This window comes from Aethalodelphis obliquidens, unplaced genomic scaffold (assembly GCF_003676395.1).
Source record: "Aethalodelphis obliquidens isolate GAN/ISIS:26980383/991018 unplaced genomic scaffold, ASM367639v1 scaffold34, whole genome shotgun sequence".
Classification (NCBI taxonomy): domain Eukaryota; kingdom Metazoa; phylum Chordata; class Mammalia; order Artiodactyla; family Delphinidae; genus Aethalodelphis; species Aethalodelphis obliquidens.
The window spans coordinates 19,819,837-19,834,435 of record NW_020837978.1 but is presented as its reverse complement, the minus strand read 5'-3'; the positions used below and the strand labels follow the sequence as shown (position 1 = coordinate 19,834,435).

Genomic DNA, 14,599 nt, shown 5'->3' with positions numbered 1-14,599 from the left:
GGTGCAGAAATCTTTTTGAGTTCATGTTTTCATTGTCTTTGGTTAAATACTCAGAAGTAGAATTGCCAGCTCATATGGTAGTTCTATTTTTAATTTTTTGAAGAACTTCTATACTGTCTTCCAAATTGGGCTGCACCAATTTACATTCCAAGCAACAGTGCACAAAGGTTGCCTTTTCTCCACGTACCTGCCAACACATGTTATTTCTTGTCTTTTTGATAATAGCCGTTCTAACAGGGGTGAGGTGATATCCCATTGTGGTTTTGATTTGCACTTCCGTGATGATTAATGCTGTTGAGCATCTTTTCACGTACCCTTTGGCCATTTGTATGTCTTCTTTGGATGTGTGTCTGTTCAGATCTTCTGCCCATTTTTTAACTGGGTTGTTTGGTTTTTGCTATTGAGTTGTATGAGTTCTTTATATACTTTGGATATTAACTCCTTATCACATATGATTTGCAAATATTTCCTCCTATTTAGCAGGTTGCCTTTTTATTTTGTTGATGGTTTCCTTTGCTTTGCAGAAGCTTTTTATTTTTTAGTTTGATGTAGTCTTACTTGTATAATTTTGCTCTTGTTGCTTTTGCTTTCAGTATCATATTCAAAAAAATCATAGCCAAGACCCATGTCAAGGAGTATACTACCTATGTTTTCTTTTAGGAGTTTTATGGTTTCAAGTCTTACATTCAAGTCTTTAATCCATTTTGAGTTAATTTTTTATATGGTGTAAGAGAGGGTCTAGTTTTATTCTTTTGCATGTAACTGTCCAGTTTCTCCAGCACCATTTATTGAAGAGACTGTCTTCTCCCCATTGCATATTATTGGCTCCTTTGTTGTAAATTAACTGACCATATATGAGTGGGTTTATTTCTGGGCTCTCTATTTATTGATCTATGTGTCTGTTTTTATGCCAATACCATACTGTTTTAATTACTATAGCTTCATAATAGAGTTTGAAATCACCCCCCACCCCTTTTTGAAGCACATTCCATTGTATCCAGATTTGGGAGATTATTTTTGGTATGAAGTTACGTAGTCGATAAAGACCGACTCTGCAGACTGACTCTGGGGAGCAGATGTCTTTCAGACACAAGCTTGGGAATGTTAGTCTTCAGTTTCCCTAGAATCTCCCCTCATCTAAAATAGGACTTAGAGGAACTCAAGAAAAAGAACACAGGTAGTGAAATAGGTAACATGGAATAAAGTTCATCCTCAGTTTTTCTGACATGATAAAGATCTTACATTCTTAGGGGTCTTATGTGCTTTGACCTGTATTGTCCCCTTTGGTGCACACGGTAATGGCAGAGGAAAGTACGAATTAACCTGGAAGGTGCACAGCAGACACCTACCAGACTCAGAGGTCACGGCTTTCCACTCAATAGCTGGGTCAGTGAGTAGTCTGGCCTCTGAGCTTCCTAATCAGATCAGTAGTTTGGGTTTAAGTTACCAGGTGTCCATCTTACCACTGTAGGCTGCCTCCCTGCCACTAATAGGGATGTTGAGTTTCATGTTATACCTAAACAAAGTTTACTCCATAAAAATAAAGCTTAAGGGAATTCCCTGGCCGTCCAGTGGTTAGGACTCAGCGCTTTCACTGCTGGGACCCCAGTTTGCTCCCTAATCGGGAAACTAAGATGCCACAAGCCTCTCGGTGCAGCCAAAAAATAAATAAATAAGTAAACTTTTAAAAAGTCTGTTCATCCAGCTGTGTGTGCTTTTCTTTACTTTAACACCACAGACATACCTTAGAGATACTGCAGGTTTGGGTCTAGACCACTGCAATAAAACAAATATCATAATAAAGCAAGTCACACAAATTTTTTGGTTTCACAGTGCATATAAAGGTTATGTTTACACTATAGTCTATTAAGTGTACAATAGCATTATGTCTAAAAAAAATTGTACATACCTTAGTTAAATACTTTATTGCTAAAAAATGCTAACCATCATCTGACATACAAAGTTGCCACAAATCTTCAATTTGTGAAAAAACACAATATCTTTGAAGTGCAATAAAATGTGTTTATATACAGCATTAGCCCTTTGTCATGCTTATGGCCTTTTATTTAAAAACTATTCATGCACATCCCAGTCAAATTTAATAGACGCTTATGCCTAATGTCACATAGTGCACATATTTTTTTAGCTGAATTACATTCTTCTGCCTGTTCATTATTTCCACCTAGAAGTGTTTGTTCTTGGCTTCCCGTGAGGTCTCAGTGATGTGACATGCTTTCACTCAGAGTGTACATTACCTGAATCCAGGCTTTGACTCTGGGTAACTGCTGCCCCGCAAAGCTTCCAGATTTCAGCAGTTAACTCTACCACCACAAAACTAAATGAAGGATGGCTCAGATCTGTTAATATACAAGGGAACGTTACCTTCCCCAAAAGACACTGACACAAACACAAGGTGATTAAAAGGCATTTCTTTGGTCAGATCGTTTTGGGTGCCCAAAACTCAATGTCAGCTTTTCTTTTCTCTTTCCGTAGATGTAACTCCTTCATTGAAAATCCCTCTGCTCTCAAGAAGCCTCAGGCCAAACTGAAGAAAATGCACAATTTAGGATATAAAAACAGCAGCCCTCCCAAAGAGCCTCAGCCTAAAAGGGTGGAAGAGGTCTACAGGGCTTTGAAAAATGGACTTGAGTAAGAACATCAAACCTAATAATGCACTGAAACCTTTTTCCTTTCTAAAATGCTCGGGAAGGTCACAAAAGCTAGTCTTATGAGATAATTTTAGAATGTCTGTTTCTGTAGTAAGTGTTTTATTATTGCACCATAATTGAGGAAGCCTTAAATGAGTCCCAAAGATATGAACTTGATCGGGTTTCCATATCATAACCAAACATTGAAGGAGACCTGAAATAGTAATATGTTTATATTTAACTCTGTGTAATAATTGTATTTTACTTAAACACTGGTAGACAGGCATATCTGTTTTAGAGATTGCTGAAGAAGCGTTCTAAAACCTTCTGGAGTATATTATAGCAATGATTTGTCCAGAATAAAACTTCCCTAGTATGTGGTGAGATGCATACTGTCAGTGTCCTATGGAACTAGATAGAATTCTGTGAGCCCAGATCCAGGACTGACTCCATAGTTCTTGCCATTCCCTCCACATTGGTTTTTCTTTCCTGCTATGCCAGCCTCATAGGCATTCGCCTTTTTGACTATCTGGATAGTATCAGATTCAACTGCTAGATCTTTCAAAATGTGGAGAGTTTAGGAAAATGCAGAGCCTCTTCCCTGCCAGCTCTGTGCTCCACAGAGCAAGGTTCAGGTTCTTAATGCCCCCCCTTTAGAAGGGAAAGGTCAGCATCAGCATCAGATTCCACTTGACAGTCACAGAGTTCACGATCACGTCTCTCTTTTCTTTGCAGTGAGTATCTGGAGGTTCACCAGACAGAGCTGGACAAGTTGACAGCTCAGTTAAAAGATATGAGAAGAAACTCTCGCCTGGTAGGTACCATCTAATCCTTAGGGTGTTCACACAGTGGGTTTTTTGGTTTTTTGTTTGTTTGTTTGTTTTGGCTAACTTCTCTTACTGGATAGACATGGGGACAAGGAAGAAAGTTCAAGAAAAGCAGACCCAAGGGACAAAGTGCCATGTGCTTCCTGATGTTTATTTTAATGCTCAATATGTTCCTGTATTTTCCAAGCACGTTTATGCAGACAAACTTTGTAATCAGGAAAAAATACTTTAAAAAAGCCAACTCCCTATACTCCTCTTCCCAAGTAATATAAGGAAATGAAAAGTTGGGGTTTGCCTACCATATTGTTAGTACAGCATTTGGAACCCAGAACTTTCCTTTATATCCAATTTTGAAAAATTGTAATAGGTCAGTGATACCTGAGAGGAAAAGGAGGCTCAAGAGGTCATTGGTAGAAGAAATCGGAGGCGTCCTTGAGCCAGTTCAACTACACACTGTATTGTTAGAGATGCTTGCAAGTTTTCTTTACTCTAATGAATTGTGAGGACTTGTCTGCTTGAAGAGGTGTTTCTAATGATTTTAAATGATTTTGTTAAGTTCTAAATGATATCATGCCTTAAAGTTTTAAGGCATCAGAAAGCCCAGGAAAAGTCTATGTATACGAGGTACACATATACATAAATAGCTGTTATCTTCCTTTTTTTTAAAAGATGTTATCCTTTTCAAAGGCTTAGAGGTTAAAGCCTTCAGAGAAGTTAAAAGTTTTAGATTCTAATATTAGAAGATAAATTGCTCCCATTTATGTGGAACTCAATGTGGAGTGGCCTTCAGAGCTTTTGAATGTCCCTGGCAGTCCTCAATGGCAACAAATGTTCCTTCTTGGAGAACAATCGTGTATGGATGGAGGAGCTTCCAGCAGGACCTCATGTTCCATAAAAACCCTCCTGATGGGGGATGTGGGCTTAGTGTGCTGATTATACTGTGATATTGTGAGGACACAGGAATAAACTTGCTTTAAAAGCAATTTGTGAAAAGCTTTCACCACTCTCAAGGGCTCTTCTTAAATGCCAATTTTTATGTGTTTAAACAGGAAGGCAAGTCTTTTTTTTTCTTTTTTTTTTTCTTTTTTTTGCGGTACGTGGGCCTCTCACTGCTGTGGCCTCTCCCGTTGCGGAGCACAGGCTCCGGACGCGCAGGCTCAGCAGCCATGGCTCACGGGCCCAGCCGCTCCGAGGCATGTGGGATCTTCCCGGACCGGGGCACGAACCCGTGTCTGCTGCATCGGCAGGCAGACTCTCAACCACTGCACCACCAGGGAAGCCCAAGTCTTTTTTTTAACACATATAATCACTGCTACTTTTTATGTTAAAAACATTTAAAAAAACATTTAAGTGGACGTGAATTTATGTGTCCCTCACTATGTAAGCGAGGAGAGCCCAAAGCAAGTGAACGTCTTAAGGCTCACAGAAGGCAGAGAGGACTGGGTAGAATTCTGGAGACACAGAGTATAAATAAATATTAGCTCTTAAAAGTATTCTTACTATTATTTAAAATAACCCAGATTTACTCTTTTAAAGCGAATATCAAAAAGTCCAACAGACATTATGGGGCTAATCATTATTTCACTGACAATGCAGAAATGCAGACAAAATCCTTTGATTCTTATCAGTAACGGTTTTAAGGAAGATGTGTTTTAATCCAGATACTCCTTTTTTTTAATTTTAGGGTGTGCTGTATGACCTAGACAAGGTAAGTTATTGTTCTGTGTTGGGGAGTTACTGGGAAATAAAATCCTTCATCCTTGAGGAGAAGTCAGTGATCCTTGCTTAGGTACAGTAAGATCCTAGAGAAATGATGATTTTTCTAATCCTAGAAAAGTTCATGCTTTTATCTAATGAGGATGATGAAAGGTCATAAGTACTATGATCTACAGACCCAATAATGTGTTAAGGTCACTTTTGTAAAAAAAAAAAAAAGTCACCTGGTTGCAGGGTTTCTCAGTGTTCTGGTTAAGTTTAAGAATTTCCCAAGGGTTTGAAGGTCCTTACCTGTGTTCTCTCTAAATGGGAACTATCATATTTCATCAAATGGAAGACCTCTTTGATTGGAAAACACATCATTATCTTATTTGCCACTAAGAAAATGAGTGATTACAGCTACACTGTGACACAATTCTTTCTTTTCACTTAACATATGTATTTTATACTTAGTGACAAAACTCTCTTAGGCCTATTTTAAATGTAGATATATCTTTTAAGTTATATATGATGCTGTTTCTTTCCACACATTTCTGTACATACGAGACCTTTAATACTGAATCATATTCAATGCAATCCCTATCAAACTACCAATGGCATTTTTCACAGAACTAGAACAAAAATTTTCACAATTTGTATGGAAACACAGAAGACCCCGAATAGCCAAAGCAATCCTGAGAAAGAAAAATGGAGCTGGAGGAATCAGGTTTCTGGACTTCAGGCTATACCACAAAGCTACAGTAATCAAGACAGTATGGTACTGGCACAAAAACAGAAATATAGATCAATGGAACAGGATAGAAAGCCCAGAGATTAAACCCATGCACATATGGTCACCTTATCTTTGATCAAGGAGGCAAGAATATACAATGGAGAAAAGACAGCCCCTTCAATAAGTGGTGCTGGGAAAACTGGACAGCTACATGTAAAAGAATGAAATTAGAACAATCCCTGACACCATACACAAAAATAAACTCAAAATGGATTAAAGACCTAAATATAAGGCCAGAGACCATAAAACTCTTAGAGGAAAACATAGGCAGAACACTCTATGACATAAATCACAGCAAGATCCTTTTTGACCCACCTCCTAGAGAAATGGAAATAAAAACAAAAATAAACAAATGGGACCTAATGAAACTTCAAAGCTTTTGCACAGCAAAGGAAACCATAAACAAGACAAAAAGACAACCCTCAGAATTGGGGGAAATATTTGCAAATGAAGCAACTGACAAAGGATTAATCTCCAAAATTTATAAGCAGCTCATGCAGCTCAATAACAAAAAAACAAACAACCCAATCCAAAAATGGGCCAAAGACCTAGATAGACATTTCTCCAAAGAAGATATATAGATTGCCAACAAACACATGAAAGGATGCTCAACATCACTGATCATTAGAGAAATGCAAATCAAAACTACAATGAGGTATCACCTCACACCAGTCAGAATGGCCATCATCAAAAAATCTACAAACAATAAATGCTGGAGAGGGTATGGAGAAAAGGGAACCTTCTTGCACTGTTGGTGAGAATGTAAACTGATACAGACACTATGGAGAACAGTATGGAGGTTCCTTAAGAAAGTAAAAATAGAACTACCATATGACCCAGCAATCCCACTACTGGGCATATACCCTGAGAAAACCATAATTCAAAAAGAGTCATGTACCACAATGTTCATTGCAGCTCTGTTTACAATAGCCAGGACATGGAAGCAACTGAAGTGTCCATCAACAGATGAATGGATAAAGATTTGGCACATATATACAATGGAATATTACTCAGCCATAAAAAGAAATGAAATTGAGTTATCTGTAGTGAGATGGATGGACCTAGAGTCTGTCATACAGAGTGAAGTAAGTCAGAAAGAGAAAAACAAATACCGTATACTAACACATATATATGGAATCTAAAAAAAAAAAAAAAGGTTCTGAAGAACCTCGGGGTAGGACAGGAATAAAGATGCAGATGTAGAGAATGGACTTGAGGACATGGGGAGTGGGAAGGGTAAGCTGGGACAACGTGAGAGAGTGGCATGGACATATATACACTACCAAATGTGAAATAGATAGCTAGTGGGAAGCAGCCGCGTAGCACAGGGAGATCAGCTGGGTGCTTTGTGACCACCTAGAGGGGTGGGATAGGGAGGATGGGAGGGAGACACCAAGAGGAAGGAGATATGGGGATATATGTATATGTATAGCTGATTCACTTTGTTATAAAGCAGAAACTAACACCATTGTAAAGCAATTATACTCCAATAAAAATGTTAAAAAAATACTGAGTCATAGTATAATCTGTTTGCAGATATTTTAAAGGGTAATTAAATTTAACGCATGTGATAATATTTATAACTCAAATGGAAGAGATGACACATAACCAACTATGATTATCTTGGGGCGTGCACAGACAGTTGCAGTTGTAAAATGCACCCCATTTCAGAGACATTAAAATGGGGGGGGCGAGTTCATATTTGAGCTGATAAAATGTTATTATGAAGAAACTTAAGTATACTCCAATATGATACTGTCCTGCCAGAAATCCAGTGAATTCCATTTGGTTGGCCCCTCTTAATGTTAAACATAAGGATTCCAATAGCTAACTCAAGTTCGTCTTTCAGAGTATTTCTTCAATATTTTTTTAAAAAATACTTTCTAAGTTGATACTAGAGAATCTTTAAAGTAGCAACAGAGATAGGAGGAAAGTGGAAATAGTTAACATCTTCTGGTACTTTTGAGTATGAGATAATAAAGATAGCCACACAAGTCTAATCAGTGGAACTGTAAATGGCTGTACTTTTTCAAATTTCTTCTTTTATTCCAGCAAATTAAAACAATTGAAAGATACGTGAGACGCCTGGAGTTTCACATCAGTAAGGTAACTGACGTTCCTCTTGTCTTTGCCTGTTTTTCAGTTCTCAGTCACTGATCAATACACCTTTGGCCTGAGCATAGCCTCTAGTCCATGGAGAATTTCTTATCCAATTGACTCCTAAGCTGATTAGCAATTAAATCCTCCAACAGGCAGTAAAGTTGTAGAAAAAAAATAAGAATGGAGAGCCTGATTACCTAGCACATTGTTTACTCTGCTTCAGTTCAACAGATATTTATTAAGTGTTTCCTGTGCAGTGTGCAGGGTGCCTGGTAGAGGATGCAGTCTGGGTGTAGTCTGGTTAGAGATAAGATTAAACCAAACTGACCTACAAAAATCTTCACACTTGCCTAACTCTACATTCAGGTCCCACATACAACTTGGTACCCCCATAACCTTCTTCATGAAGGCCTTTAAAGTATTTAACAACAGCTGTCATGTAGCTCCCTCAATCGTTCTCAAGCTCTTAGTTCCTTCCACTCTTCACATGGCTTGGTTTCCAGATTCCTTTTCATCCTCATTGCCCCCCTCTACGTACACCAGTTTGTCAGGGTCCCTGACATCCAGCCCTGAACCCTACAAATAGTTGACTGATGGTCCCACCAGCCTAACGTGGAGTGGGACTATCCCCCCCCCACCCTGCTCTGGACACTATCAGGCGGTATCAGTACAACCTAGAAACAATGTCCCTTTGAGGGCAGCTGGATCACACCATTGGCAATTCCTGTGCTTATCTGCACCCATCATCCTGTGTTCCAAGTGGAGAGACTGGAGGTTTTAGCAGTTCTCTCTACTAGTGGTCAGAAGCCCCAGGTTTTAGTCCCATCTCTGCCACGTACTCACTGCGCTATAACATCTGTGTGGACCTTGGCTTTCCACTCCATGCAGTGAGGCTGGAGGTGCACACAGTCAATCTAGAGGATCCTAAGAATCCTTTCCAGTTGAAAATTCTATGATGATCTAAACATGTATATGCTACTGCCGTTGTACATTCCCATTCCCACTTTGAAAGATATTTATTACCTTGGCAAATCTGAAATTGCTCCTATTTCTGTTCAACTCAGTAAATAAAACAGGGACTTCCCTGGTTGGTCCAGTGGGTAAGACTCCTCACTCCCAGTGCAGGGGGTCCTGGTTTGATCCCTGGTCGGGAAACTAGATCCTGCATGCAGGCTGCAACTAAGAGTTCTCCTGCCACACCTAAGAGTCTGCATACCACAACTAAGATCCGGTGCAGCCTAAATAAATAAACAAACAATGACATCCATTAGAAGATATTTATGTGGCGGGCAAGCTTTGAAATTACTCTGTTTACTTGGAAAAATACCAAGAAAACAATTAGTATTAGGTAAGAGTATTTATCCATCTTGTATCCATCATTGTAAGATATAACAATCCTAGTGGTTATTAAAGGTTGGTAGTCCTCTATCTGCAGCATCTTGTGGATGGATCCCTAACAAATCCTAACAAATGATATTTAATTGATTAATCAGTTTATTTTGATGAGAGCTACAGCTGACTTATAGGTAAGACAAATTCTTGCCTACAGATGGGCCAGTTTCTGCTTATGTGAGTACATAGTTCCTTTATTCTAAAGGTTAACTCCATTTGGCTAGGGTAGATTGATATTTAAATGAAAACAAGGGTAAACTTTTCTTTAAATGCAAAGTAGTAAACTAAGTTGTTAGGGCTATACCAGTGGTCCAGTTAGCAGTTTCCTTGTTGAGAGGATTACAGTCTTTGGACTACAGTGGGGGAAGGGCTGAAGGGACAGTCCCCCGGGAGGCCATATGGGTGAAACAGCCTGGCCTGCATCGGAAGAGGTATCAGCTCTTGTGTTTCTAAGTGTCTAGGGGACCTGCCGCATCAGAACAATCTGCACTGTTTACTTAAAATTTCAGACTCCTCACGCATCCCTAACCTACTGAATCAGCATCTCAAAGTGGAGCCTGGGCATCCTCATTTTAACAAGCTCACCAAGTGAGTCTTAGCTTAGTCTTAATGTATGGAAACCACCCTCTATGCTAGTCACCCAACCAAAGGATCTTATCAGCAGATATGCCACAACCCCTTGGGTCTTATACCTCCCTCTTATTCAGAGACAAACCCACCAACCCCAAAGAGGAAAGACTGTTCCTTCCAGAGTTTTGACGATTCCTCTCAGTGAAGTGGAGTGAATTGTTGAAGAGCAACAAAGAATCCTTTTAACCAAGAGAATCATTTTCAGTCTCTTAACTAACATTCATATGCTAAGCTAAGTATCATTGACATCTGTATAGAGAAAGCAACTATGGAAAATTGTACTATTAACAGGTAATAGTAATGCTTTTTAGTGATCAGCCAGAAGTTTGCCTTCAGAACAAAAGGGGAATGTTAAACCCTGAAGTCCATCATATTCACCTCTACCTTCTTCTGGTTCTACAACTGTAGCCTCCTTTTTGAGGGAACAAAGTTTGTACTGAAATGAAAAATTCAAGCAGTCCTAGGTAGATAACTGCCTCCCAGAAAACATAATGTCTGGTGATATCCTTCTTAATCTACCTGATAATTCCTGTAGTTAACTGTGGTTGGTGTGTTGATAATTGAAGATAGGACGAGAGACTATAGAGATAAGTATCGTCAGATATAGCTGTATGTTTTCTCAGCCTAGGCACTATCGATATTTGGGGATAATTCTTTGTTGTAGGGGGCTGTCCTCTGTGTTACAGGATGTTTAGCAGCATCCGTGGCCTCTACCAACTAGATGCTAGTAACACCTCCCAGCTGTGACACTGAAAAATGTCTCCAGATGTTGCCAAATGTCCCCTGAATATCAAAATCACCTTGGATTGATTGAGAATCACTGCCTTAGAAGTATTAAGTGACTGTCAGGCTTATATAATGAATATGATCAATAGCCATTTGCAATGGGTATATTATTATTTAAAAGCCTAAATATAGAGGTATTGCAGAGAAATGTTCATTTCCATTCCTCCCGTTTACTTTTTTAAATTGTGGTATAAATTACATGCCCAAAATGTCACAGTTATTATGTTCAGTCTGTTAAGTTTTAACAGTCATGCTTCACCCTAATTTTAAGAATAACTTACCTTTGTTTTCTCTCTTTTGTTGGGCCACATCTTTACAAAAATCATTTTAGATAAATAGCCTTGAGTTCTTTTTTTTTTTAAATCTAAATCTGGATGCGTGAATATCACCTTGTGACACTCTCTTAAAATAAAGTGATAATAGCCCAGTATAATGCAACGTCTTCACATTGGTTTGAAACTGCATACACTCTTCCAGTGTTCGTTCCTTATATAAACGACTCCTGTCTTCATTATCTAAACCTTGTCTCGCGCAGTCCACCGACGTTAAGTTCATTTTCATTTTGTGTCATTTGAAAAGAGAGCTCAGAGTAAAAGCCAGTTTGAAATAGAAAACGGATCATGTGGCTAAAACAAAAATGATGGATCTGTCTGAAAGGATGACATTTCTACAAGATTCTCCTTTTGAGGTCAGAAACATAAAGTACCTGAAGCACTTAACAACGGCCAATGTCACTTCCTTCAAGTGTGACAAATATTTATGTCCCTTGTGTTTCTGTTTGATTCCGGCAGGTAGATGAACTCTATGAAGCTTATTGTATCCAAAGACGTCTCCAAGATGGCGCTAGCAAGATGAAGCAAGCCTTCGCCGCGTCCCCTGCCAGCAGAGCTGCGCGGGAGAGCCTGTCGGAGATCCACCGGAGCTACAAAGAGTACACAGAGGTATGCGCCAACCTGCTCGGCTGCTGAACCCCACCTGGCCCAATCTGAATTGTCGACACCTGCTAAGAACCAGGGGAATGGCACCCTCAACCTCATTCTGCTTTTTAGAGAGAGACGTTTTACTATTTGCCTGTCTTGCGTTTCCTTGAGGCCATCGGTGGAGCGGTTTAAAATGGCTCTCGGGTGGTTTTGTTGGTTGTATTTTTTGTGTGTGTGTGGTACGCGGGCCTCTCACTGTCATGGCCTCTCGCGTTGCGGAGCACAGTCTCCGGATGCGCAGGCTCAGCGGCCATGGCTCACGGGCCCAGCCGCTCCGCAACATGTGGGATCCTCCCGGACCGGGACACGAACCCGTGTCCCCTGCATCGGCAGGCGGACTCTCAACCACTGTGCCACCAGGGGAGCCCTGTTGGTTGTATTTTTGTTTAGAGCCTTCTGTGGACTCCAGAGCATGTGACTTTCTGTTGTGAGCGTCACCTGTCAGGCACTCACCTCCTATAGTGCCTGGTAATAGGTTTGTTCATGGACGTGTAAATCCACAAGATTTTAGACACTGTGAAGCCATTCACTGACCAAATCTTATACTTCTTTATGTGTATAGTCTCTGCACAAATAGACTACGAACGCATGTTAAAAATTTCAGCAAATGAGTAAGTCACAAATGCCCTGGTATTGGTCATTGAAATGCACTTCCAAATTCTCTAGTGTACAATCTAGTCTAGCTTTATCCCTGCAAATTGAACAGACCTTGTGGTTAAGACGGCTGCCCTGGATATTGGGTTCACCCACCTCCTGCCTACGATTATTTTATTGTAAGAAATTTCCCTTCTATCTTAAAGGAGGCGAGATAAAGAACCATGAACAGAAGCATGCTTTCCTGCTTTCTGACTGTCTCTGGGGCCCAAACATATGACACAGGGAGGTCTTCACTCATCCGGGGGTCACCCGAAACCAGTGCCTTTGATGAAATGACTGAATTATTAAAGCAGCACTTCTCGCTCTCCCATGTGTCTTTGTTCAAAGATCCAATTTCATGAATGAAGTCATCGGCCTGATGAGGGTCTGCTGGACAATTCCCATAGCCGAGCATCCGGTCTCAGCCCTGGGACGGGAGGGAGGTCTTGGATGACTTGCCATAGCATTGCTTCCTGTGTAACCCTCCAGCCCTGCGTCTTGTCTGAACCAAATTTTTCTTTTTTCATGGTCTAAAACAGGGCTTCTTTCTCTCCATTTGGAAGAATGCTTTTTGAATGCATAAAATGAAACCCATAGGAATTCAAAGGAAACAAATTATATTGAAATACAGTTATTTCGGGCTTCCTTGGTGGCGCAGTGGTTGGGAGTGCGCCTGCCGATGCAAGGGACACGGGTTCGTGCCCCGATCTGGGAAGATCCCATGTGCCGTGGAACGGCTGGGCCTGCACGTCCAGAGCCTGTGCTCCGCGACGGGAGGGGCCGCGGCGGTGAGAGGCCCGCGTACCGCAAAAAAAAAAAAAAAAAAAAGAAAAAGAAAGAAATACAGTTATTTCAATATTGTCAGTACAGTGATCAAGATATTTTTAAAATCAAATGTGTGATACAGTACAAGGCTGCTGCTTTATTAACTCATCAAACTACAAGATTTAGCAGTGGCTCCAATAACTATTGCAATTTGAAAGTAATGAAAAATAGCAATGATTTCTCAAGGTACCTGCAACAATTGGTGCGACATGAACATAGACGTGACTTTTATCAGGTCTAAGTCACAGGTACTAGTCATACGGCTGCAGCGTGTTTTCTACGTTCATGATGTATGGATATATTAGATATCAGTTAGAGGTTAGTGGAAATAGCGATGTGACTTTCTTTTTTGCCCATCCAAGCTGATGGAGCACAGGTTAAGAATCTCTGGCTTCAAAGCAGCCCTAGTTCATGAGACCTCATTTCCACACATCTGTGAAATCAAAAGAGAAGTTGCCAATGAAGGAGGCCGTTCAGAGTACACACGTAGGAGGACTGAGTGGCAGCTGGTGCCTGTCCCAGAACTTTTGTCGGTTGTTTCAGAAATACCCTCTGGTGGTCAAGCGCCAAGACATGGCATCATATTTCCTCACAAATTCAAAGATGTAGAGTGTAATTTCAGCAAGAGGAGAAAGAAGTCCAAGACTTCTGCAGCTTCCTACCTCACTTGACGTCAAGTGGATTCGTATCTTCACATAACCACAAAAACCCACATTTTATCACAAAGAGGATTTAGGAATAGACGGTTCTGGGTGCCTTTGCAAGGGCAGCAGTGTGCGTCCATGGCTGCCTGGGTGAGACAGAAAGCAATTCTGACCACGGATGTCCTCAGCTGTTAAACTAGCTGCCCCCCAAGTTTTTCAAAGACACTGGTCGCAGTCCTGACATGCGTGATAACATCGTTGATATATTTCTAGAAACAGTCATGCATTCCTTCCCAGAGACACCCAGTGCTCTGAGGAAGAAAATTGGTTTACAAAACTGAGACTTTGTTTTCGAAACTTTCCAGCTGCACAGAACTCAACCTCAGGAGTTTTCCCCAGCTTTGCTAAGCTACTTGAGGTACCAACATTTAAGAGTCAGCACCTCTAGCTTGCAAATCAATTCGGAATTCCTTTGCAAACAAAATGCAAATGGAAGTAGCCCCTGTCTGTGCTCACTGAGCTGCCCAGGCCATGCGTCCGAGCCCCTAGCTGGGCTGGAGGAAGAAGCTTGCAGATGCTGCCCTGGGGGGGCAGGGGTGTGTGTGTGTGTGTGTGTGTGTGTGTGTGTGTGTGTGTGTGTGTG

The 14,599-nt window shown here is 40.6% G+C and overlaps 1 protein-coding gene across 9 annotated transcripts in view; it reads left to right on the top strand.

The window, feature by feature from the left end:
• The window catches only part of RIPOR2 (RHO family interacting cell polarization regulator 2), a 211,109-nt gene that overhangs the window by 155,262 nt on the left and 41,248 nt on the right, over positions 1 to 14,599 (top strand). For all 9 annotated transcript variants that reach the window (XM_027128519.1, XM_027128512.1, XM_027128513.1 and 6 more), the window contains 5 exons: positions 2,494 to 2,649; positions 3,384 to 3,462; positions 5,160 to 5,183; positions 8,016 to 8,069; positions 11,663 to 11,812. In XM_027128519.1, coding sequence (XP_026984320.1) covers positions 2,494 to 2,649; positions 3,384 to 3,462; positions 5,160 to 5,183; positions 8,016 to 8,069; positions 11,663 to 11,812 — 463 coding nt within the window. The remainder of the gene's footprint in view (positions 1 to 2,493; positions 2,650 to 3,383; positions 3,463 to 5,159; positions 5,184 to 8,015; positions 8,070 to 11,662; positions 11,813 to 14,599) is intronic.